This window comes from Malania oleifera, chromosome 6 (assembly GCF_029873635.1).
Source record: "Malania oleifera isolate guangnan ecotype guangnan chromosome 6, ASM2987363v1, whole genome shotgun sequence".
NCBI lineage: Eukaryota > Viridiplantae > Streptophyta > Magnoliopsida > Santalales > Ximeniaceae > Malania > Malania oleifera.
In genome coordinates, this window is record NC_080422.1 from 18,949,114 (window position 1) to 18,975,735 (window position 26,622).

Below are 26,622 nucleotides of genomic sequence, written 5' to 3' on the forward strand. Positions count from 1 at the left end.
TGTAAATAGGTGAATCCTTATATTCTCTCCCCTAAGTTTTGGTTGACCCAAAAAGCCCCACAAATCTACATGTCAGAACCCTTGCATCCAAAACAACGCAAAAAATTCTCACCAGATTAGAAACCAACAAGATCTCCACACAAATTGGATAAAAGACGGACCAGAGATGCAAAGAACAAAAGAAAAAAAAAAAATTTGTTCTAATTTCCATAAAGATGGTTCCAAAAAAGTCGCACCCACAAGCCTACAACTTGCCAAACACACACCCAAAACACATTTAATCCTCCCGATGATCTTCGCCAAGTCAGTTGCTTGCCACCTTTTCTTTCTCCCCAGCCCTGCCTTCTTTGTTTATTTGAAAGCCCTCAATCTTGCGGGCAACCTCATCAGCTGCAACCTTCACTTTTCCAGTCGGGCCATTTGCAGTGAGAGAATCGCTCTCATCTTGAGTTAGGGGGCCCGTCTGCCATATTCTAATGGTCCCATCTTCAGATCCAGATGCATAGGATTCCCCTCCAGGTGAAAAGCGGACACAGTGGACAGGACCATGGTGACCTTTGTTGCATCCTACATGACAAGTAAAAACAAGAAACAACCACTTTTACACTATAATTCAGCGAATATCACATTTGATCTGCTAACGAGGCTGTACAAGGATTCTCTTTGATCCAAGCAACCTTCTCCCTAGGAGCTTCCCCAACACTAGACACTGAGCATTCTCCGATAAACCATATTATGTCTCTTCAATGAGCCTCGTGGCAAACACAAAAATTCACAAGTCTAATTGCTAAGTTGTCAAAAGCATCCCAGTTGTAGGAAAAAAGAACAACTGTTTCTCCCGCTCTCCACCCTCACCCCCACCACCCCCAACAAAAAAATGCACAATTATTTTACTGAACATGTTTTTACAAAAGGGTGGAAACCACCAAGGCAACATTCATCACTACCATAGAATCATAAGTTTATGGCTCGACAAGGTTGTTAAGAGACTGCAGTTATAACATATGTACACAAACCAAACTTGTAAAGGAACTGTAGTGTCAGTGCTCTGGTGCAGGAATAAAACTGATTAATTTATAACCCCAGTCAATATAATTCTGGTAAACGGTATTTTGTCAGTATTTTCTTTTTTTTACTACTAACTCCAGTACAAAAAAAAACTTACCGATCTCTTCTCCAGTATGGAAATCAAAAATGTGAACCCACATGTCCTCTCCGCCAGCAATGAACTTGTTGCCGAGCTTTGGTTCCAGTGAAGCAGACTCCACATTGCAGGGCATGTTATAGCTCTTCACCAACCCAAAACTGAAGAAATCGCAAGCAACAATGTAATAAACCATAACAGGCTAGCCATAAATAGTAAAAGACATTCCAGTTTTAAAACTTACTGATTTGCATCCCAGAACTTAACAGTGGACCCATCAGCAGTAGTTATATAACGGCCATCCTGACTGACTTCAGCACTGGTCACAGGTGACTTGGTCTCCAGCGTCTGAACAATTTTGCCACTTCTTACATCCCACAACCTGAGCAAGCACCAAAAGGATAGGGTAAGGAAAGCAAAAGAGAAGGTGGCCAAAGAACTAGCTATGCAATACCAAATGTTCAAGCAAATGAAAGTGATGGTTTAAAAAAATCTGTAAAGGTGCAAGTGATGGCAAAGTAATATATTACAAACAATTGAAAATACACACAAAGACAAAAGGATATTTTCATAAATTATGAAAATTTCATCAAAATTAGTGTTATGCACCCACTAAGTACATAAATAATGCAAACTAGACTGAAAATAGTGTTATGCACCTGCTAAGTCGCACCACGCCACGCTATTGGTGACTTACATATACTGAGTTGCAACTGGCAGTCAGCCAGTCACCGAGTCCAGGATGACAATCAGAAGGATAATAATGGCAGGTTAACAGAGCAACCCAACACAACCACTTATTTGTTTTGGCCCATTGGCTGTATGAAAGAGCCTATGATTGGTTGGGTCCAGCCCCCCAATATTTCAAAGTCCAACTGTGGTTACAATCCAACTCAGGTTCAGAGAACAGATACGGCTCTCATTACGATTTTCAGACCACTTTTTAATGTGTGTGAAGATATTTAAAACTTCAACTTCTAAGCATCTATATATTTCCATACCCTCAAAGCAGTACAAATATGTATGGCAAGGACATATTTTTGGAAAGCCTATAAACCTTTGATTAAGTAGTAACAATCAAAGTCCAGCATGGGTTTAGCAGTCCTACAGTTGGAGAGAAATAAAACACAAGTATTACAATTAATCAGGAAATAGGAATGGGCAACAGCTGCAATAGGGTAATCTACTAAAAGAATCACAATCCCAAATAAATGCAACAACCAGTACATGAGACTCCCACACCATATTGGGGCCTGGGGAAAGCATGATCTACACAGCCTTGCATTATAACATCCAGTGTTTTAAAAGGCTCAATCGAGATGAGCCTCAAGGCAAGGCATGCTTAAAATGCCTTGAGGCTCAATCTAAAATACAAAATTCCAAAAAGGCTAACACATTTCATGCTGAGGATTACGCATTTTACAAAAGACACGCTTTTTGCGCCTTTTTAGTTGAGGCTTATGCATTTTGGGTGTGTGATTCTCAAGTTAGAATTGGTTAGAAAATTTTGACTACATGTTTGTATAAAATAAATGTCAAAATATGAGTTTATTTCTAAAACTCTTGAACCTCAACCTTTCCAAAATAACTGAGAGTTGTCTCTTGCATCATGAAAATAGTTTGAACTTTATAATGGTATAGCTATCTCTTGTCATGATTTATGTCATGTATTCAAGTTAGCAATTTTTGAATGGCCAACAAGTATTTTGTGAAGTACATCTAATTTTTCTTTTCTATATTACATTTGTGATTTTCTTAATTTTTACTTTATTTTATATATACATAATTTACTTAGCAAATTTTTATCTTAAAAAATAAATTCTCCAAAAGCTTACGCCCCAACACCTTAAGGCTTACGCCTCACCTTTTAAGGATTAAAACGCCTCGTCTTACGCCTTCGTCTTTTAAAACATTGAATTAACATCACATGCATCAACTCCCCACCAAACACAACGGTGTTAAATCTCCAAAATAATACCTAATTTGCTTCAAACAAGACTAGAACATTTTAAAAAAAAACAACAGAACACTGTAAACTGCCATGAAAAGTGAGAAAATCCAGTTTAACAGTGGCATGACAAGTATGCCGTGATGCAATCCATCAAAATACAAAGAAACGCATGCAAATGCTAAATAACAGAGATTTTCTTAACCAACCATAGGACTCACTTCTAGCTGACATGTGAACAAGGAAGAAAATAGCACACAAATAAAAATGCTGACTGAGAGTGTTAGGAATCTTGGTTTGGGAGAACAATTCAAAATATTGAAGGTGAATATAATATGCATGTAAATGAAGGCTATATAGTCTGTAGAGCATTACAGTGCAAGTTCCTTTCATTTGCATGCTTGGTTGTTAAGGTTTTTCTATAACAAAAACTATATGACATTGACATATTCCATGAGTTTAATCACGCCATAATTCGTAGTTGGGATTGACAATGGAAGTAAATGAAATGGGACTGAAGGAAATGGGATTTTACTGGAAGCATCAGTATGGACCAGCATTTGTAACTGTTTGGTTTGTTGAGAGGTTAGATTGGCATAATGGTTTCCATTTGTTGAGATTGAAATGAATTCCCATCAGAAATGGAAAAAAGCATCCCCCTCCACAACACCCCCCCCCCCCCCAAAAAAAAAAGAAAAAAAAAAATTCCATTCTGCCTCTCAAGAGTTTTAGTTAAAATCAGGGTGGTGCCAATAAAAAATTTATGGCATTCATAATTCAAAACTTTTCTCACATTTTTATACAGGTAAAGTTCAATGGATTACTTAAGCCATTGGTGTTAAAGCATAACTTAATTGTTTTGGGGTAGGATTGGTTTCTTCGCATCTCTCTGGGCTCTCTGCTGGCAACTTCAAGGGGCCTCACTTCTCAATTTTCAGCAAGGTAGGAGATTTGATGTTGTTTGTACATATTCTTTTTTATTTCCTTCACATTTTTTCCTACCTTCGTTTTATGAGGATATCAAATTCTCCGCTGCGTTGCTTCTCCCTTAATGAAAATTTTTATTTTCTAAAAGAGCAAAATTAAAATTTTAATGTTAAAAAAATAGCTTAACATTTTCTTAGTTGAATAAAAATACTAAATAAAATTAAATATGATTGTAGACGGTAAACAGTTTTAAATATTTTTGTAACTATATTTCTAACTTACATTACTAATTTATCCTTTTTCCAAAATATTGGGCATTATAATAACTAAAACATTACTAGGGCTCTGCAACTGGTTGATTCAGTCGGTTCAGAACAAAATCTACAGGAATCAGACTTTTTCGGCTCAGCAAAGAACAGGACCAACTTGCCCCCAGAAATTAAACACTGACCAAACCCAATTTTTCAGTTGAGCACCATGAAAACCGAACCACACTGATTATTACAATTCAATTCCCCTCACAAAATATCATCCTCTGATCCTCCATTCTCCATTATAATATCAGCCCATGCCTGCATATCTAAAGATTTTTCATACAGATCATTCTGCAATTATCACTCAAGAAATATAATTTTAATTTTGAGGAGCATAGCTAGAAATTTCAAGGAACACCCACCCCCCCCCCCCAGGCCCAAAAAAAGAAAACCCATGTTTAACCTATACTTAGTTTGATTCGGTGGTTAAAAAAAAGGACCCAATGATAAGATTATCAAGAACAAATTTTAGAAATCAAACCTCTTGATCCCCAGTACCATTCCCATGATGGCAACATAGCAATCCTTCACAAATTCAGAAACTTGTCAAAAAATATCTTCTGTCCAATTCTCTCATATAAAAAATGTACTTATGCCCTGTGATCAAGAGGACTGGGTTCACAGACTTGAGAGCCAAGTGCTACGATCCAAAAGGCAAGAGCCTTGAGAAATTTTGAGAGCTGAGTCTTGAAAGTTGGTCATGTGGAACACTAGAACTGAGACTAAGAGGGCTGAGAATGGAGCTGAGACTCAAGATTCTGGAACTAGAGAGCAGAAACTCTAGAGATCTCAAAGCATGGAAGTAAGCTGTGTGAAATCAGCAGCACTGCTGCAGCACCATAGTGACCAAGTGGCAACAAAATTGAAGCACTAGGGGTATCGAGGGCTTGAGGTGAGGAAGATGAGGAGGCAGAAGAGAGGATTAGAGGAAGAGAAAAAGACTTAATTGAGGAAAATAATAACTGAGTGGAAAGAGAGATTTCTGGAATTTAGGCCTTATGAAACTGCTGGAGGATCGAATGCTGGAACCATTTTACTTTTAAGTATACAAAACCACCACCGGCCCGAATATATTTTGGCTTTATCAATTTGAAACTAAACTGAACCATTTTAAGCATGTAATCAAACCGTTTGAACTGAAATCATTTGGTTCGGTTGGTTTCAAAACCTATGTGTGCACAGCCCTAGACAAACCAAAGTACTAAAATAATTAATATTTCACAATAGAACTTTAAACGAAAAATAAATAAAAGAATTAAGGGAATAAAAATGAACCAAAAATAATCTTTTATGATTGGAGGAGTCTGGGTAATGTATCGAGTATCTAGTATCTACAGTGTAAAATTTATGGGGAAAAAATAACAAAGATTGAGATACATTTCCTGAACTTCTTAAAGAAATTTTAATTTAATTATTACCCTATAATCTTGTAAAAAATTTACTTAGTCTCCCAATCTCACAATCCAAGCTTGTCCAAGGCCTTATGCTTGCCTAAGGCCGCTTGTATTGTGCCCATTTAATGGATAACCATTACGCAAATAGTAGTGCATGGTATACCCTTTAGTTAAGTGATGCCAAAAAATAACTGCGCCCCGGTGAATCCTCTCGTAGGGTGATGTTTCCTTGTGCTAGAGTAGGAGTTGCATAGAAAGCTCTTTAGGGAAGAGTGACTGTTCATCCATCATTATATAACTCACTGGCTATTGTAATCATGTTTAGCATAATTAGCTTCCTCACTAGACATATGTTGCCTATGAAGGTGTAATTAGGTTAACTACATTGTGTTGCTATTCACCAAAGGACTCTGGTTTAATTCATGCTTGCTTACCGCTTGCTGCTATACTTTGTGTTCAATGCCTGTGAGCATGTTCATGTGGTGTGTTGGCAGTTAACTCAGTTGACTAGGCAAAGCTCGTGTTCGACAACTAGTGCTGCACAGCTAGAGGTGGCAAATAGAACCAGTGTTTTAAAAGGCGTTTGTAAGGTGCGCCTCAAGGCGTTTTGAGCATAAAAAGCCCCAAGGCGTAATTAGAAAGGCATAAAGCCTCAAATGCGTAAGCCTCAGGGAAAAAAACTCGCATTTTATGCCTCAATTTGGAACGCATACGCATTTCTGGATGATCTGATTTAAAATATTAAAAAAAAAAAAAAGCATAGAAGCTCTCGTCAAACCCCCTCGACGAAGCTTCTTTCCTCCCTCTTTTGATGAAGCTTCCATAGCTCTCCGACAATTCCTCCAGCTCCTTCTCCCTCTCTGATGACTCGACAAAACTTCCGTAGCTCCAACGATTCCTCCAGCTCCTTCTCCCTCTCTGACGACTCAACGACTACTTCCAACGATTCCTCCAAGCTTCTCATCCCTCTCCGACGACTCAATGACTGCTTCTGACAATTCCTCCAAGCTTCTCATTGACAAGTCAAGGATCCCTTCCAAGCTTTGATCTGCCTCCGACGACTCCTTTGATCCTTTGAACCTCTCATCTCTCTGCAGCGACCCTCAACAACCTTTTTGCTTCGAGATTTCATCTCTGCAGCACTTTTGGTTTGTTAGCTAAAATTGGCCTATATGATACTTAAGAATTATGTTTTTATTTTTTTCTCCATTATTCTAAATTTTTTTTTCTCATTTTTATACTATAGATGAATTTATTTTATTTATTAATTATTTTAAAAAATACAGTCCCAAAATGCTTACGTTTCAACGCCTAGAGGCTAACGCCTCTCCTTATGCCTTATGCCTTTTAAAACATTGATTAGAACCCATAACTATTAAGTCATCCGTATCCACTATTAAGTAAATGGTTTAGGTTAGGATACAGTCTATAACTAATGTTGGGCAGGGTGCTAATGATTGCTGGGGAGGACTGTTCGGGCAGTCATTTGTGCTAATACGAGTTTACAAGGAGTAGTGTTATTTCAACATCATCAACAAAAAGATCCCAATGGATTTGATAACAAAGATGAGGTTGATAACCAGAGATCTCCTTGACCTTCCAGCAGAAATAAAATGGCAGAAAGGTGATGTGATAGCTCCCAAGCACCAGCGGTTACATAAACTAAACCAATTAATATGTAAATGAAGTACATAATTAATTAAATAATTATGCATGTGTGTGTGCACATGCCTTTGTAAGGCCTCTAATTCGAAATTAAACTACATAATTATGTAAACGTAATTAATTACTTTATTAAAACACTAATTTGGATATCTATGTACATAAACGTACGTAGTTACACAATTGTATATGTACATTATTGTTAATAAATTACGTAATTATGTATATATGACACAAATTAGGTGAAAGAAAAACACCCAAAAATGAAAGAACTTAATATATGCAAATATATAATTTTAGCCAAAGAAAAGTTGAATTTATTTAAGAAATAGTTATTGAAGAAATAAATGCAAAATACCAAAGAAAACAAACTCAAAATGAATTTTTTTTTAATAAGAAAAAAGTTATTTATTTGAACCAACCTATAATTGAGTTTCTAAGCTTCAATATAGGGAAAAGAGTGAAAAAATGAAGGGGGGGAAAATAGAAGATGAAGACTTAAATACCCATTTCAATCATTCACCACCATTCTGACTGTAAAGGCCTGTCACAGCATGTAAGTATGTGACAGCCAGTAGCAGTCTTCATAGTACCATAACAGACTCTTATCAGCTGATATGATTGTGAATCAGCTGACCTCTGAGATTGTTGTATACTGATCTCAAAGCTACTAATACACTTACAAAACGGACGTTACAACATTAGGCACCGATTTTTAAAACTATGCAAATAAGGAAATCCGCACATTGTTAATGAGCTGAATCAGCCACCTCCATATTCAGTCACATCAAAAACCCAGGCTAGTGTTTCAGCAGAACTTTCTTACCCAAGCCTTCCCAGCCCAAAAATCCCCTTGTCTTCATCTTTCCGTTGCAAGTTAGGAGCAGGAAGACCTATCTAGCTCAAATCAGCCTCCTCTTGGATCAAAAAGAGAACATGACTCACATGGGGAAATATATCTACCCACATGGGGTTCTTATAATTTAACTTAAGCCCTGAAGGCTTGGCAATTTTAATGACCCACTTGTGATGTATACACTTGCAAGTTCCCAGGCTCAATATCCTTAAGCCCCCTACTGTAAGTCTGTAACAACTAAAGCAATCAATCATGGCATATTTAAAATTCAATTTTGATTCAGATTTTCCAAAATGCTTTTAATAATCCACTTGTGATGCCTATGCTGCAAGGTCCAAAAGCCTCAGGCCCACTACTGTAAGACCCAGCACAATTACTCCCAGGATATTTAAATTTCAAATTTGAATCAGATTTTCCCAAAGCAGTTAGCAATCCCAAATCTTTCCTTGCATATCCTGAAACAACTGGAGCCCTTCCCAGCTGATTCCTGAATGGATGGATCCCCACAATTATGGAGCCTAGCCAAGCCAGTGAGGATTGCATCCTTCATCAGAGAATAACGAAGAACCTTGGTGTATGACCCTGACAAAACTAACAAATTCACAGAGGTTGTACTCATATGACCCTATAACCGATCCTTGTATCCACAACTCAGCACCAGTCCTCCTTCCCTCTGCCAGGTCTAGTCCCTAAAACCAGACATCTCCCTCAAGATCAGCACTAGCTTCCACCACTGCAAAGCGAATAGATTGGCTATCTTCTCCTCTAAGTGTGCGTTTGGTTGGGAAGAAGTAGAGAGAAGAAAAAGAAACTAGTAGGAGAGACAAGTAGATCAACTAGTAGCTCTCCTGCATGGTTGGTTCAACAGGAGATAAACGGGAAGAAATCTATCTTTTCCTGTTTGGTTCAACTAATGGGAGAGAATAAAAAAAACCACATATGGTCAATTTACAATATTAGTATATTACCCATGTAAGAAGTGCAGGATAATAAATGCAACGAGTATATAAAATAAAATTAAAAAAATCGTCATTAAAAACAAAAAGATATACATTTTGCTTTAGATTAGTCCAATTGCACAAGGCCCCATTAAGTGCAGAACAGACCTGCACATTGCACTCCATGATCACAATATTTTCTTCGTTCATGTTTTTAGAAATAATCAAACCATATCAAAATAATAAAATAACATACATAAGATATCCGGTTTTAGGATTTTTTTTTTTTTTTACAGAGCATAATTGTCTTTTTGCAAATATGTGAGTTAGTTTCTCCTCTCAAAATCACTCCAATTTGGGAAGGGGCAAAAAAGTGGGCCTTTTTCTTCCCCTTTTTTTTTTTTTTCTCTTCCCTTCCTTTCTTCTCTCTCTTCTCCCCAACCAAGTGCATCTAATTCTTAACAGGCACAGAAAACGACCCCATTCTTTTGCAACCAACTTCATGTGCATGAAGGCTCCTACCACCCTCAAAAGCAGACCCCAGAGCCCTTTTCAAATTGACAAGGAGACCAAACAAGATCATTAGACACAAACTACATGCTAGTTCTTCATCGTTCAACAAAAAGAAAAATATGGAAAACAAGATGCAAGTTTCCCAGCAAATTCAGAGATTCAAAGAGCCCCATTATCAATCTACCAAAACTGAACATTTTCTATCAGTCCAATAAGAATGACGAAACCCTATCTCACCAGTGAAGATGTATGACCGTCAGCTGAACAGAGAAAGATGAGACTCAGTGCATCTCACCAATTAGGGTTTCACCAGTTCCCTTGCCATCATGTGTTCCTCTTCTTAACATCCCTGCCCTGCTAGCCAAAGCAGATGTATGGTCTGCTCTAATTTTCCAAGAGATTTGAAAGTCTAGTGGGTGTATCAAAAGATACTAGCTAGTCTAGCAGATTGTTGGTGTTAACTTCACTAAGAACCACCAGCCGAATGAAAGCTTTAATCTCAGAAGGAACTTTGGCCTTCCAAATAAGATGAAGTGAAAAAGACAATTAGATTTAATGAGGTGGTCAAAGAAAGATTTACAAGTGAAAAAGTCTGAAGAATCCACACCCCAAACCTGGACAACCTACCTGTTAGAAGCCTGACAATTCCACCAACAGAGAAATTAATGAAGTAAGCTCCTCTACCTCCCAATTATTTAGATTTCCTTAAAAAAAATGAAAAAGACAATTAGATTTAATGAGGTGGTCAAAGAAAGATTTACAAGTGAAAAAGTCTGAAGAATCCACACCTCAAACCTGGACATCCTACCTGTTAAAAGCCTGACAATTCCACCAACAGAGAAATTAATGAAGAAAGCTCCTCTACCTCCCAATTATTTAGATTTCCTTAAAAAAATGAAAAATTAAAAAAAGCACAAACATTATCCATAGGCCACATAGCCTTAAATTTTGGACATTCAAATTTTTCAGGATTTGAAAGGAAATCAAGTTTCAGTTTCCATTTTGCAAAATTGGTCTGCCTAGATCGAGGATTTCGTTTGGGAAAAGGAAAGGAAATAAGGACACTCATTTTCCATTGAATTCTCCTTCCATATTAAATATTACTAAAATGAATGTTTGTTTTAATAGGAAAAATCAAATATTAATGATGTGTAAAATCAAAAATTTGTTCATGGATTTGGTATATTTATTTTTTCTCACTTTCCTTGATAACTAAATAAGAAAATGTGGATTCCTTAATTTCATTTCTTTTCCCTAATATTTTCTGTGTTCCAAACAGGGCCTAAAAGAAAAACTGGGAAAAAAAAAGGAAAAAGTTTTGGGGTTGTTTATTTTGTTCTAAACTATTCATAATCATCTGTTTTAATGTTTTCCAAAACTTCATTCATAAATTCCATAAATTGATTTGAAGTTTCAGCCGTTTATTCAAATCGTAATCAAATTTTACATAAATTGATACCCTCAAAATTTGTGTCAGATAGAAATTTCAGTCCTTGGTATTACCACAACATGACAAAACAAAAGAGACAACAACATTAGATAAGACAAATCCCCCAACTAGATACCCTCCCAAGAAGTGAGTATGAGATCACCACCACCCCCACCCCCCACCCCCCACGCAAAAAAAAAATAATATTTTAGTGCAAGGAATGAATAAATGTTAAACTTGTTAAATAAACCTCTTAAGGACTCTCAAAAGGAACGTCTCTGGCCTCCAAGCCAAATTCACTTTCACTTATTTTAACTATGTACCACATGGAATTCACCTCCAAGGGAAACTGCCATAATCATTTACCCAAGAGAGCCACGTTTTAATTACCTTTTACCAAACATGGCCTTAAATTATAGCATGAACTTCTCAACGGGAGCATTTTTTTTTAATTGATGACCTCTGATGAGGCTGTGTCTAAACCAGTTCAGTAAGTGAACCAGTCAAACATAAGATTAAATTGATTAATTGGTAGCTGCTCTGAATTTTCTTAAAATTTGTCTAATTGAATCAAATTCAGTATGAGGTAAATTCAGGGGTTTCTTTTCAAATTTTAAACCTCATAAAAAATGAAAATGACAAATTTAAAAAATAATAAAAATAAAAACAAAACCTAAGTACTTAATTGAATTGATAAAATTTATTTTCATCTAGCAATAAATTATATTACTTTTATTTATAATTATTAACTAAATATATGACAAAAAGGTATTATTTATATTAAATAATTTTTTTTTATTTATGTAATCATTTTTTAATCTTATCTAACATTTATGCTCTTGCGATTTGATAAGGTAAAAGTTGAAAAACAACACATATAGAAATATTAGATATCAAACAATTAAAATAATCCAGAATTTAGATTTACTAGCCGGATCAAGTTCAATTCAGAACTAATTCAATAAATTAGATTTGAATTCAACGTTCAGCAACACTTTTTTTCCAGGTGGCACCAAACCGGGGGAAGAAATGACCAGCCCCCGCAGCTCCCTCATCACTCCCTCAAAACACCAATTATTTTAAACCATACATTTACAACTTCATTTGAATTTTGTCATATGTGCTAATCTTGTATCCATATTACAAAATCTGCTACACATTACGAACTTCAAATATTTGAATTGTTTAGCACATACAACATGTTGTCCATTCAACAAGGAACAGCATGTTAACTTGCCTTACCAAACATAAAAGGAACCCATAAATACAAATGAAGACCAACAATAAAACTAACGGGCAGGATAACCAACATCAATCAAATAAACAGTTGCACATACCTCACACCCCCAATATCAGTGCATGAACTCAATATTGTTTGGTCACTGTGGAGCCATGCAACAGTTCTAATTGAACCAGGAGAATTATCAACTTCTCTTGGAGGTGCATCTGGACGATTCAAATCAAATATACGAAGTATTTTTTCAAATCCACCAGTGAGAAGAAGGTGTGTATCCTGCAAAAAGATTGACAAACTTAACGACAAGGAAAAACAGGCACAAATGCATATAACATATGTAAGATGGTGTGATATACAAAAGTAAAGGATGTGATAAAATCAAACAATTGAGCATGTTTTCAATAAGAAAAATAATCAGAGAGAGGGAATAGAAAAAAAAAAAAAAAAAAAAAGAAAAATATCATCTTCAAAACAAATACAAAACAAATTTACTTGGAAAAGGGAGTACAGGAGTAGCATAAGGCGGTGAAGCAAGGAATACACAACTTGTGTTCACAAAGAATTGTGCACTACCATCTTACAGGTGCTCCTAGCATTTACTTCCCTACAAGGCATATCAAGTGCACAATAACAAATTAATTGAATGATTTTAACCCTTCAATTATTCAGCAAATTTGGGCAGTAAACCAGCATGAAAATTTTTTCACACACAAAAGTTTGCAGATGATTGAAGCTGATCTATGTGGCCTGCAAATATGTTAGCGTGCATGAGTGATTGATTATGCTGATTTGGCTAAAATAGTTATCTTGAATTGGACCCACTAATGGTGGGGCATATTTGAAATAACAAGCCATAACCCTATTGCAACAATGTTCACAGTTAATTTAAAACCCAAAAAAAATAAAAAAAACTATAGAAAACCGCCAAAGGAACAAAACCTACACAAATGTCTATAACAAATACCAGAAAGGAATAGTCATCAAAAAATATACCTCTGAAAAGGCACATGCCCTAACAATGTGCTTGTGCTCAAAACAATGCAATTCATCCCCAGTCAATGCATCCCACAATTTCCTGCAAATGAATGAGACTTTATTTCAACTTCAAAAATACACAAGCGCTGTCTATATTAACAAAACCATCTTCATGTTTTAACATAAACAATAGAGCCAGCCTGCCAACAATAAAAATGATATGAAAACTGGACGCAACCTCTGACAACAGTTGGCCTTCTAAATAGTTTCATTAAGCAAATCAAAACTAAATAATAGAAAAATGACTGCTTCTTGATGAAAAAAAGAAAAAGAAAAAGAAAATAAATAAAAAAACATACAAACAACTAATCATCTCAAGAATCTCAGCATACCAGGTATAGCACAGACTTAACCCTGCAAGACTGGTACCCCACTGAAATATGATAACTGACATTCCATATATAGTGCATAATGCACATGGCATTTTTAGGAACATTTCTCCACCTTTTTCTTTTGTTAATAAAAGAACACTTCATTTGCCTTTCTCCAGTTCAAAATATGCTCAAAAATACTGAACCATATTCCCTTGATGACTCATAACTACCCTGAGAAAGTATGTACAAGCCTAATTTAGCCCCAAACCTATAAATGACCTCTTGTTGCACAAAAAAGACTCAAAAGGCAGAAGCCCATATTCACATTCTTGCCTGTGTTGTAGTGAAAGCATTCTACATTTAGGTAGCTTGAGCCGAAAAGAAGAGTTGACTGGAGAATCCAATCAGTCTTACAGCATTCAAAATATTTTTTTTTTATTGCACTAGTGCGCCACTCTTAGACAAATGAAAATTTGTAACAAAAATTACAACTTTAACTAAATAAAATTAAATTTTTAATAACCACCAGAACCCCAGAATTCGGATAAAACCTGGACAACAATAAATAAGAAATTTAATGATGGATTAAAAATACTAATCAATTAGCACGGTTGAAAGAAAAGGGCAAGATTTAAACTAGCCCATGTTTAATAATTTAAGTAGGTAAAACAACTTACATGACAATCTATATGTCAATCATGTAACTAATCAAGTACACATAAGTTATAACATGTGTGATGTGTTGTGTATTTTTCAGATTTTAAATTCAAGCTTCTACTCCAATTATTAACCCATTTCTATGCTTTCAGTTATTCAGATTTTAATTTGTTCTTCAATACTCTAAAACTACCAGAGCACAATTTAAAATAATGTAATCTTAAACACAGGAAAAAAAAAAAAAGTTTGAAACCTGCCTGGTCAAATAAATCACATGTATATCCGTACTACGACCAAGATGGTAATAAGTATGTGAATAAACCATAACACCCTGAAGATAACAAGTATGCAACATAGCAGGAGTAAAAAAAAAAAAATTGCTGTGATCAAGATGCAATATATACCAGCACTTGTATATTTTTGTGCTCATGACATAAATGGTACCATAACATCAGTAAGATAATAAATATGCAAAGCAAAAGGCGAAAAACAAATACTCCACATATTTCAAAAGACAAAGAAACAGAAATTATCAATCATTCAAATTTTGCATAAAACAAATATTAAGTAGTTATCAGCTTGAAACATACGCAGTAAAATCTGCAGAGCCAGATGCAGCACGTAAAGCATTAGTATCCAGGCAACAACTCCAAACTGCACCTTTGTGCCCTTCAAAGGTTCCTATCCAATCACCAGTTTCTCCATTTCTAAGCATTGGACTAGAATCTGTGTGACAAAATAACATAAAACCATTTTAAAGATTTTAATTTTTGCAACAGAACAAATTTATGCACACTAGACTCATATTGAAAAATTGAAAAATACCAGGCCTACCGTGTAAATGGTATTTTAACATATCTAGAAACAAAATTTGCTCATCTTGCATTAAATTAAATTTGCATACAGTGCAGCAAATAGTATATTTGTGCATGCACAAATGACATAAGCTTTGCTAAGTGAGCACGCATGCAAGCACAGACATAGGCCACCCTGATTCTTTCTACTTTTTAAACACACAGGATTGCAAAAATGTGCACCACAAATTGAGATCATGAACGTAAACTGCATTCAGTCATAACAAATCCTTAGATCGTGCCTTTCTTGACTCTTCATGTTTAAATCCCTTTGCTACACCTAGTCAAGTCTATATGTTCCAGAAAGTGACATGAACTACAAGAATTGAGATTTTACCCAAAAAAAAAAAACATTAAGTCTATAGTTGCATTGCTCCAGAGGCATCAAAGGCCCCTTTGCAACGTTTTCTTAAGTAGTACATAAAATAAAAGGTAGGTAGAGAAGGGTCATTCTAAGGAATCAAACAGCCACTGGCAATATGAGAGAAACTTAACTCTATAATTGCAATGCTCCTGAGGCATCAAAGGCCCCTTTGCAATGCTTACTATAGTAATACTAAAAGAAAAGGTGGGTCATTCTAAATAATCAAACAGCCACTGGCAATATGAAATAGACATATGCTAAAGGTAATATCGAAGGCATTAACAATTAACATCAACGTACTTAAGACTGGAAAACTAAACAAATTTCATACCTTTATATGTTTCTATAAGAGGAATCATTTAAAACCATCTTACATCAAGAAACTAGACAAATCAATTCAAGTAGTGATATATTAATGTGGAAAAAAAAAAAGAGGAGAAAATGAGCGTAACTGACACATTCTTGCAAAGAATTCACAGCTAATGAACTTAAGGTATAGTTTTTTATGTTCTGATTTTATGCACAAGCCTGATACCATCCAACAACAGGTCCCTTCTTTTTAAAATTATATAATGTACCAGAAACTTATAATAGTAGTCTTAATTATAAAATAGATTTGGCAATTTGTCAATTATTTCCTCCGTACTTACGCATGGCATCTTCTAGCTTTTTATAAGTTCTACATAAAGGCTATTTGCGAAGAGGTACACACACACTTGAATAATCCATTTATTATCTTCTCTTCATGTCATCTTCTACCTATAAACAACGATCAGTAAGGTTATTAATTGAGGAGGTGAGTACGCAGATATAGCCTATAGGCTACTTGGTACAGTCCAGACCCTATGTGCATTGTCAAAATTAGGGCAGCTTTATGTGCCTTGAAGCCCAATGAGTCATCTTCTTCAAAGAGTGCAGAAGAAGAAACAGATAACATGTTTGTCTGCATCACTAGCTTTCAGTTTCCATTGTAAGTTTTGTACCATCAGAAAACAACCTTCTTGTGGTAAGGTGTGCCCGAATTCATTTTTTATTTTCCTTGGATTAAATAATTCTGAACACAATTATTTAGTCAAAAATTTAAAAATAAAAATATCATGCAAATTTGAAATAAAAAAAAATAAAATATCCATAAAATTTCTAAAACTTATTTTGAATAATAATCACCTAAAAAAAAGATATATCAAGAGAGAAAGAGAATACAACCTTAAAAATGAAAATTAATAAGAGAACAAAAAAAGCAAACCAAACAGTACTGCCAGTCATCCAAAAGAGACCTAACAGAAGTCACCTAAGAAAACCCCTTTTCAATGTCTTTCCATCATGATTAATAGAGTATGCAAATTCTCCAACTCCCGTTGTCCTGTCTTTCCCTTACTTTACTGCCATCCAAATGAGCTTCCTTGCCTACCAGATCAAGTAACCACAAACCCATTTTATCCAGCAAATGTTGAACATGAGACTTGGGGTTGGGCAAAGCACCAGCCTTGATCTACTCAATTTTCTCTCTTTCCTTGCCAATTTAAATCATCCTCAAAAAATAGGAACCCTCTAAAGCATCTATTGGAGATGGATGGTTATAGGAAATATCACCTAATGGATCAGAGAAATCAGATCCATGCCCTAATTGATCACAAACCTCATCCATAAGTAACCTGCCATCACAATCAAAATCACTATCCAACACACACTCAATATGAAATACATCACCCCATTTCTTCTTCACCTTAATGAGGTTTTCCTCATCAACCTTCTTTACTGAATCTATCTTTGACCCGTATGAAAGATCCATGAAATAAAAACTGCCATCAGTATTTCTTTTCTAAACCTAATTTCCCTTTGCATTCGCACCATTATGCCTCTCAAATGATGAGTTCCTTTTCTCCATTTCCTTCTACGTGTGACGAGTACATAACTTTGACATTGCTGACTTTCCTTCAATCAGAGATTTTGTCACCCAGTCCCACCCCTGCCATTGCATTATTAGAACTCAGAGCATCTTGATTACCAACCTGATCAGCAACAAAATAATCCTCACTGCACTTCCTTCTTCCTTGAGACCTTTGTCTGACACCCATTCTCCATAGAAACACCTTCGGAAAATTTATCAATTTTCCAAAACCTTCCTTCCCCTCCTCTCAGCCCACTAGAAAAATGCTCACGATTTCACTCGCACTTACATCTCTTGCCAAATAAGACATGCCACAAATCTGTTTCTCCTGCATCAGCACACTTTGCCTGAAACCAGACCTGCTGAACCGTTCCTTTTAAACCCTCCTCCTCACAATCTTCACTTACACTCCCACTTTTCTGCAATATTTGATGGCTTGAGAGGTACCCAGCACGCACCCTCCACTTGTATAGTGGACCCTCAAATTCTGTTGGGCATCAACTTAGGCCTGCGAAGATAATGCAGCAGAACTCCCTGTCTGCAAAGAAGCAGCAGCAAATCTCCTTGGCACCTGCAAAGAAGAAGCATCCAGTCTCCCAGGCATCTGTGAAGAAGCAGCAGCCAATCTCTCATTCTCCAGTGCCATAGCAGTCCTGCTCAGGCCAAAAGATTTCCTATGTGTGTTTGAGATCTTTATCTAAGCCTGATCACATATATTACCACACGTGATTGCAAATGGACCATCACACCTTAAAAGCCCCAGGACTCCTTGACCCATCGCCATCCTTGAGACCCTTAATATGGACTGATGAGAACAATCAGGAGAATGGGCCTAAACCTGACAAGCATGGATAATGGGCTTGCCCAGAGACCTAAAAAATGTGTTTATTTCCCAACAACTGGGTCAAGTGCACTGTCATTTTAAGAATCCCTTACCCAACCCACTCCAAACCAACAAACTACCAGTATCAGCTGCAGACACTGCAACCCCCTCCCTCCCACAACCCTAGCTTCCCCGAAACCTCCTGAACCACCAGCTGCCGCCATTCTAACGGGCACCAATTCATAGACTCCGTAGTTCCCGCAGCGTCGCTCGCCCTTCGCTGATTTGAACTACCAGAGGTTATATCCTTCCAACTCTGGCAAACATCAATCCCTGCAGAGTGGGCCACGACCTACGCTTATGACTTGCTCCTCTCCTCTGTGCACACAACCACCTGCAACTCTTGCATATAGCTTTGCCAACCCTCCCCAGTCAGACTTCCAGGGATAAAGATTGAATAACCCTTACCATTCAAATGCAGAGTTAACGAACAGCTGCAGACACTACAACCTCCTCCCTCTTACAATCTCTAGCTTCCCTGAAACCTCCAGAACCACTAGAAGCTGCCATTCTAACAGCCACCAATTCACAACCTCCGTAGTTCCTGCAGTGCCACTTGCCCTCCACTGCTTTGAACTACAGGAGGTTACATCCTTCCAACTCAGGCAAACATGAATCCCTGTAGAGTGAGCCATAACCTTGGCTTGCGACTTGCTCCTCTACTGTGAACAGGCAATCACCTGCAACACTAGCATATACCTTTGCAACCCTCCCCAGCTTCCAGGGATAAAGATTGAATAACCCTTACCATTCAAATGCAGACTCAATTCCAGAAATTTACTATTATGATTTAATTTAATTGTCGCCCAACTCTGAACTACCTATAACAAATGAACTCCAATCTCAAGATAACTGACGACAAGCACTCGCATACCCATCTTGTAGCTGATTAAAATAGTCTAAATCCATTAGTCATGATCCTAAGATTTCTCCTCTAGATGTACAAAACCCCACCACTCCCCACCTTTTTCCAGTTGCAAATCAGAAGTTTTCCTTTCAATCTGATACAATTTGTGGAATTCTCCTCATACCTAGTTTTAAACAAACCTATTACCTATCAAAGCAAACAAAGAAACCTTGAAGAGAGAGCAAGAGCAAGACATATACCACCTCCATTACTATGCAATGATGTTCATAAATTTTAACCTCCATATATAATTGCTCAAGGAACGAGAGCACTAAAAAACAAGTGAAATTTAAAATATAATAATTAAATAAATTTTTCTAATAACAAAACAAATTCATTAGAAAAATGAAAAATTACAAGAGAAGAAGAATAAGACATACTCCATAAAAAAGGATAAAAAAAAAACAGAATTACATCAATGCTGCCTTCCAAATCCAATCCCACAAGCCCCCAAAAACCCCACAGGAATGTAGGTAAAAAGAAGCAAGAAAAGAAACTTTCTCCTAAAGAAAAATCAAAGAAGTCTTCTGATCTTTAAGAATTTTTGCATTCTTTTCCAGCCAAAGAACCCACAAAATAGCAAATAGTACGCAATATTAATCAAACAATTTATCAGTTCTCAATTTTTAGTTTCAGCTTTTGTTTTTAATTTTTTGCTTAACTTTTTCAAAAATATTTTAATCCATAAAATATGTTTCTATGCATTTTGTTAATGCTCAAACAGGACAAAGTTACACCTTTACGAATGGATGTTTAATGTAGCAACGCAGTTCCTCAACTTTTACACATTCGAGTTGTGGGACACTGATATTTTATTTTTCCTATTGGAGGGATTAAACTTTGAATTTTTTGCAATATGGGACAAGCATCACACAAGCACCAGGGACCAAATGGAAATCTAAGGCATCAAGTTATTAAATTACTGGGGACCAAAGCTCTTACCCCATTTTTTTTTCTTTTGATAAACAAAGAATTGTATTAAAAGAGAGAAGAATCTACATCAGAAAATTAGAAAGAGAAAGGAAAAGAAAAAAGAAACAACACGGATAATAAGAAATAGTCTCTTTACATCAATAGAAACTAGTTACAAAGAATGCAACCTAAACAAAGTACCAAACTCAATGTAACAGGGCTAACCAATCCCACTGCCAGTTCCAGAGAAACATTACTGCAGCAAACCAGAGTTCCCTCAGTAGGGGAGAAAAAACCATTTGCTGACACCCACAATGGCACAAGATAACCCACTCTACTTCAAATCAAATTGTTAGCAGTAGCCACACACTTGAATATTCTAGCATTCCTTCCCAACCAAACACACCAAATAATAGCCATAACAGTGCAACCCCATAGAGCCTTCCTATCCTTTCCTTTGCCAAAACCCCTAAAAGTAACGGTATAAAAGGCCTTCAAAGTGAATGGACAGACCCAATTTTCACCAAATATACCAAATAACTTATTCCAAATAGCCAATGTGAAAGGGCAATGAAGAAAGAGATGTGTGCAAGTCTCTTCACTCCTCATACAAAGTACACGAATGTTCAGTGACAGGGCCTTATTAGGTCTTCTTTTTTTAAGCAAATCATTGCAATCCAAATAAAAGCTTTTATTTTTTAGGGAGCTTTAGCTTTCCAAATCAAAGGATACAAAGCAAAAGGATCCGCAGTAGAATCACAAGTCAAGTAGGTGAAAAAAGATTTACAGGAGAATTCCCCAGGACCTAAACTCCAAACCCTATTATCACTCCCCAAATGAACACAAAAAGAATCAACTAACACAGTCAAAAGAACCATCTCATTAATCTCTCTCTCATTTAGATTTCTCCCAAAATGGAAGTTCCAAGAATACCAATCTTCTTGCAAAAAAAAAAAAAGCAGAAATCAGAGTGTCATAAACATTTGGTAAACAAAAAAGACAAGGAAAGGTACCAGCCAAAGGCATCTCCCCCAATCCAATGATCCTCCCAAAAGTGAATACGCTCCCCATTACCCACTGTATAATGGACTTTAGGAAGTAATCATAAATCAGAGATACAAACTTCAAAGGACTAGAATAAGTAGTGTTAATTCTCACTTCAGCATCCAAGCCATTTTGCAGCACTCCAAATTTACTGCAAATTACCTTATGCCAAAGAAAATTAGGCTCCGAAGGTAAGGACCATAACCATTTCCCCACTAAAGCGATGTTTTTGGCCACCAAGTTACCAAGACCCAAGTATCCCTCCCTTTTAGGCCTACAAACAGTCTGCCAACCACAAGATGATCTCTACTACCCTCTACCTCGCTCGACCATAAGAAATTCCTCAATAATTTCTCAAGCCTCCATGCCAATCTCACAAGGATTCTAAAAAGAGAAAGGTATTACAAGGAATGGAAGATATACAAGCATGGATAAGGGTAGTAGAAACCCCTAAAGTGAAGCACACCCCTTTCCATCCATCGAGTCTCCTAGCCACTCTCTCAGAAACGGGGTCCCCAGAACAGTCCACAATGAGATTACCACCAAGGGGGACACCTAAAAAGTAATAAGCCAAGTCAAAACGACACAACTGAATTATTGTCAATTCTTTGTTAAAAAAAAAACTTAAATTAAAAAATAAAAAAGAATTATGTTCAGACCCTAAAATAGGAACCAAGTAAAATCTCGGACTCACTACTTTAATTGCTTTTTGCTGAAGTGTCATCCACATCAAGTTTTTGTTAGTTCTCCATTGTTTGTGTGGCAACAATCACCACAATTGCAAAAGTTTTGAAGTTTAATACCTCCAGTCGGAAAATAAAAACCAGTCCCAAAAAAAAGGAATGGGATAGTAATTTAATCCCCTCTCGTGTAATTTATCCAACAAGTTAATGTATAATATTTCAATGTACCAAAAACTGCTTACTTTTTTTCTCCTAAAGCAAGCTGTTCCATACTGCTCCCTCTCCACATCCAGTTCCATCCTTAGTGAATCCATCCCTGAAGTAAATCCCATATTTCGTCCAAATGCAAATTAAAGGTGAGAGTCATGCCCCTGGGATGCACCATGATGCATCTAAAGAGTAGGAAATAATTGCCATTTGATTATTCTATGATTATTAGATACCGACAAAAAAAAAACACTTACTCACAATTCCACTTTATAAACCTCAAGATGCACCCCTAGTCATGCCAATGTGGTTCCTCAGTGCCAATCACAAGCCACATAAGAAAATATGAGTCAAAGTATGTAACATTTTGACTGTGAGGCAACCTGATTGTGGTCCAATATTAAGGACCACGATTAGTATTGCCCAATACATACAAGTGTAAACAATAGAGCAAGTACCTATAAATTTAGAACTATTTAATTTTTTTTTTTTTTTTACCATGTCCCTCCTTACTCTAAGCCTCAAAAATGAAAGAAAGTTTTTTCCTACTTCTCACATTAATTCCCATACAAGCATTTTTTTATAGCAAAAAGAAATATATTAAGGAAGAAGAAATGATAAATCACCAACATGAAACTATTGGAAAAAAAAGACATCCAAAGAAAGAAAAATAAAACAAAAGAGGAAGGAAAAAGACTAACAAAACCTAATTAAGAGAACCCCTCCTGAATCCCTTGCTACTATAATTTATAGAAGGTCACAAGTTGGCTAATTCCTGCTGACTGCTGCAACATTCCCATTAATTTCCTCATACGCCACCACAATCTTTTGCCAGACCATTTTCCTCAAAAATAGGAAATCCCCCCAAGCTCTCAATTCGAGATGGTGGTCCAAATGATAGATAGCCGAGTAAATCAGATGGTTCAAACATATACTCCTGTTGTTCCCAAATTTCATCCGATGACAGACCATCATCACATGCAAATACGCAAGCGACGTCATTTGCATCCTCCAACATATCTCCCCATTTCTTTTTCTCCTTACCTTTAATATCCTTTTCTCTCAAGTCCCTTTTTTGACTGTTTACATCCACCTGCCCCACTGCCCTACAAAGATCAAAACTTACTGCCCTTACAATTATCATTGTTAATTCACTCATCTCTACTTTGTTCCTGCACAAAATCAAGTTTAACTGGAACATCATCCTCAGAAACTGCCTGAGCTTTCATATCCCTACTCCCATCTATAGCAGGTGAAGAGTTCTCGTTCACCAACCTCTCACCATACCCACTTCTCTCTGCCACTAAAGAAGCAGAAACAACATTTGAATTCCAAATTAACCTGGGCCATTCCTGACTTTTACTGAAGCATCCCTAACAAATCTCTTGCATAGATGTACCCACCTTCTACTCCAATTGCAGATCAACTTTTTTAGGAAGATTAGAAATTCCCTTCGTCTGCAAAGCTTGAGAGAGAATGCATCTACCACTGGTTTACAGATTTTTATTCAGCACGTTGCTCATATTATGGACCTGACCAGTGCGGGATTTATTGGGCCCATATGCTCTAAGCTAGCTGAAGAATGACCATTGTTCATAGCATGGCCTTTTTGAATATCCAAAATGTGGTCCAATTCCCAAATGCAAAGTAATATTCAAAACGCCTGGCCCAACCCATTCCAACCTGCACCATTTCCGTTTAACTCAATAGGCCCACTTTTGGCAAGGCCCAACCTCAACAATCCCCCTCCCCCCTCAACAACAACAGATTTGATTCTTCCTTGCTGTCACAACCTCGCTCCACGATCGAACATTGTTCTAAACTCCCTTCCCAACCTCACCTTTACCAGAATCAATTGCCATCACATGAAATTCTTTAGCCAACACATGGAATCCTACATAAACCCTCTCCACCATCTCCTTTAAGTGCATTGGGAACAAAAACGAAATAAATCTTTTTTCTCATCATTCCAACCCTACCTCCAAAATATTCCACATCTTCATTGAGTGAAACATTGGCCAATACCTTCCAATTTGCATGCTTCAATTACCCCTTCCCAATCTTCCAAATACCAACACCACCCCCTCCAAAAACCACTTGACTGATAACAAAAATAGCCTCATCCATTGATTTCAAGTTGGGTTAAACTCGAGCACGAATTAAATCTCACCCTTTCCCACTCTATCCAGTCTCAAGTTGAAGGTTTTCCATTCAATCTGGACTGATCTTCTAGAACCCCCTTCCTTCATGGCATACGATTGCCATAGCAATAGGCTGAAGCTTTGATGAATATAGGGAGGAAAAGGGAAGGTTTCCCAATACACCTGAACCTTTTAAAATGCTTATTTGTTTAAAGTTCTTTGTGGTCCATAACCTTTAAATGGCTCTTTTTGAACATTTTCAGTTTATTAACCACATTTAAGAGAACGTTCAGTGAAGATGCCCTGGTGTTATGATTCCAGTAAATTTCATAGCACATTTTGTGAATACTGCTCAACACTCTTCTATGGAATACATAAATAGTTTCGGTACCAATTCACGTATTAAACTGTAACAGTATGATATATTCAAAACCAATATATTATGCAATAGTTTGACAAAACAGTAGCAACACATGAGCAACAGCTAATAATTTAGCATCAGAATAAATATGGAATAAGGTGATAATATAGCCCAGCCTATGTCTTCAATGTTCCTTATCACCCTCCAAATTTCTCAAAATTGAAACTTCACTTTTTAAATTTTATTTGTTTATCTTGATCATGAATCATATGACACCAAATTATCTAAGAATCTTGTAAGAACTATCACCCAAAAAAATGATTTCATTCTTGTGCCCTGAACATGAATCATATCATCTGACACCAAATTATCAGAGAATCTAGCAAAACCATCGACCAAAAAAAAAAAAAAAAATTGAATGATGATCTTAGTCAAATTTCCAGCACCAGAGCAGTTCCGGAAATTTCAGCTACTCGTCCTCTGTTCTTTCACAGTTTTGTAGAGTATTTCAGGACAATTGCACACTCTGCAACTCATCACATGCGATCATCAGCATAAGCATAATCATCATAATCATGAAAAAATATCACACAAGCAACAGGTTGGTAAAAATGCATAATAATAACTACGCCGCTCAATGCAGACATTGACAGATTTGAACAGTAATTCATACCCTTGCTGGCACTGATAAGGAAGAATCCATCGGGTGTGACCGGACTGTAGAACAAATCGACGACCGGCCGCGAATGCCCGTGGCATACCAGCGGCACCGCCACCTTCTTCTTGTCCATGGACCCAATTTAAAAATTAAAAAAGGATTAAAAAAAGAAAACCGTAGAGGTGACCCTCCGATATGCAAGAAGGAACAATTCAAACATTCAAACCCTAAACTAGCATACTACAGCCTCGTACTAAGAAATCACCAAACAAAAAAACACGGATGAATCAGAACCGATTGTCAAAATAACTAAAATCTAGGGTTTGTTTGTGTAAAAAATTACAATTTTTTTTTTTTTTTTTACAGAAGAGTTTGACGGATCTGGTTTTCAAATTTCGAGGACTATGAAAACGCCTACGAAAGATCTACAGTATAAGGAAAATATGAAGAAGAAACAAACTACAAAATAGATTACAAATGGGCTACAGAGGCTGGGAAGGGCCAGAAGGATGTTGCGGACTGAGCGTTATTTATAGTCTGAAAGTTCAGGGAGTGAATTTTTGGGGGAATATACGACACTAACGACCCGCACCTTCCCCTCCCTTAAGAAATGTCTCATTCAATTTTTCATAACAACATTTCCATGGTTGCAAAAAGTATATATTATACTTCTCAGTTATTATATTATAATTTTTGATATGTTCGCATAACGATTGACTACAAAATTGACTTTTAGGATATCAATATAATTTTTATCTATATATGAACATGTTTTACAACCAAAATGAAAAAAAAAAATTGATTAGTAATATCTAATTTCTGAATAACTAAACTGCAAAATTTTTATTATAAGAACCCGAACCATGATATACGGGTTTAAATAAATAAGAGAGGAACAAATTGGGAATTTAACAGATTTCATCGATGAAGCCAGTATTCGTCAACGAAGTCCATGTAAGTCTCGTCGACAAAGTTCAAAAGCTCATCAACGGGAAGCCGAGAGGTTTCGAAAAATCGGAGATCTCAGACTCGTCGACAAGGTCTTGGTCTCGTCAACGAAAAGACTATAGAGTCTCATCGACGAGGACGCAATTCGTCTACAATAAGTGATCGGGTCAAAGGGCTATAAATAGAAGTTTCATTACTTCAAAGTTAAGAAAACTCAAATATCTTCTCTCTATCTCTCTAGAACTCTCCCTACTCTCCATCTTTCTAGATTTCTTCGTTGGTCGTCACAAGAATCGTAAATCTGAAGTTACCACGAGAATCGTGGAAGGATTCTCTACAAGTTCTACGGATCAGAATTTTGTTTTAGAGATTTCAAGGTTGACATAAAAATGAGGTAAGGC

At 36.6% G+C, this 26,622-nt stretch overlaps 1 protein-coding gene across 1 annotated transcript; it reads right to left on the reverse strand.

Annotated features, from left to right (window-relative positions):
- Positions 1–116: 116 nt before the first annotated feature.
- LOC131157254 (uncharacterized) lies at positions 117–25,907 on the reverse strand. The gene is made up of 7 exons (XM_058111246.1): positions 25,289–25,907; positions 14,959–15,094; positions 13,356–13,437; positions 12,463–12,638; positions 1,389–1,526; positions 1,166–1,305; positions 117–567 (listed from the first exon to the last, which is right to left on the reverse strand). Exons 1-7 carry the CDS (start codon positions 25,404–25,406, stop codon positions 305–307), a joined length of 1,053 nt encoding a protein of 350 aa, XP_057967229.1. The 5' UTR covers positions 25,407–25,907; the 3' UTR covers positions 117–304.
- Between the last annotated feature and the right edge of the window lie 715 nt (positions 25,908–26,622).

Coding starts and splice junctions, on each gene's coding strand:
- LOC131157254 (XM_058111246.1), bottom strand. CDS start 25,406: ATGGACAAGAAGAAGGTGGCGGTGCCGCTGGTATGCCACGGGCATTCG. Junction 1,306..1,388: donor AAGTTCTGGGATGCAAATCA/GTAAGTTTTAAA, acceptor CGATTTCTTCAG/TTTTGGGTTGGTGAAGAGCT. Junction 568..1,165: donor CCATACTGGAGAAGAGATCG/GTAAGTTTTTTT, acceptor CTTGTCATGTAG/GATGCAACAAAGGTCACCAT.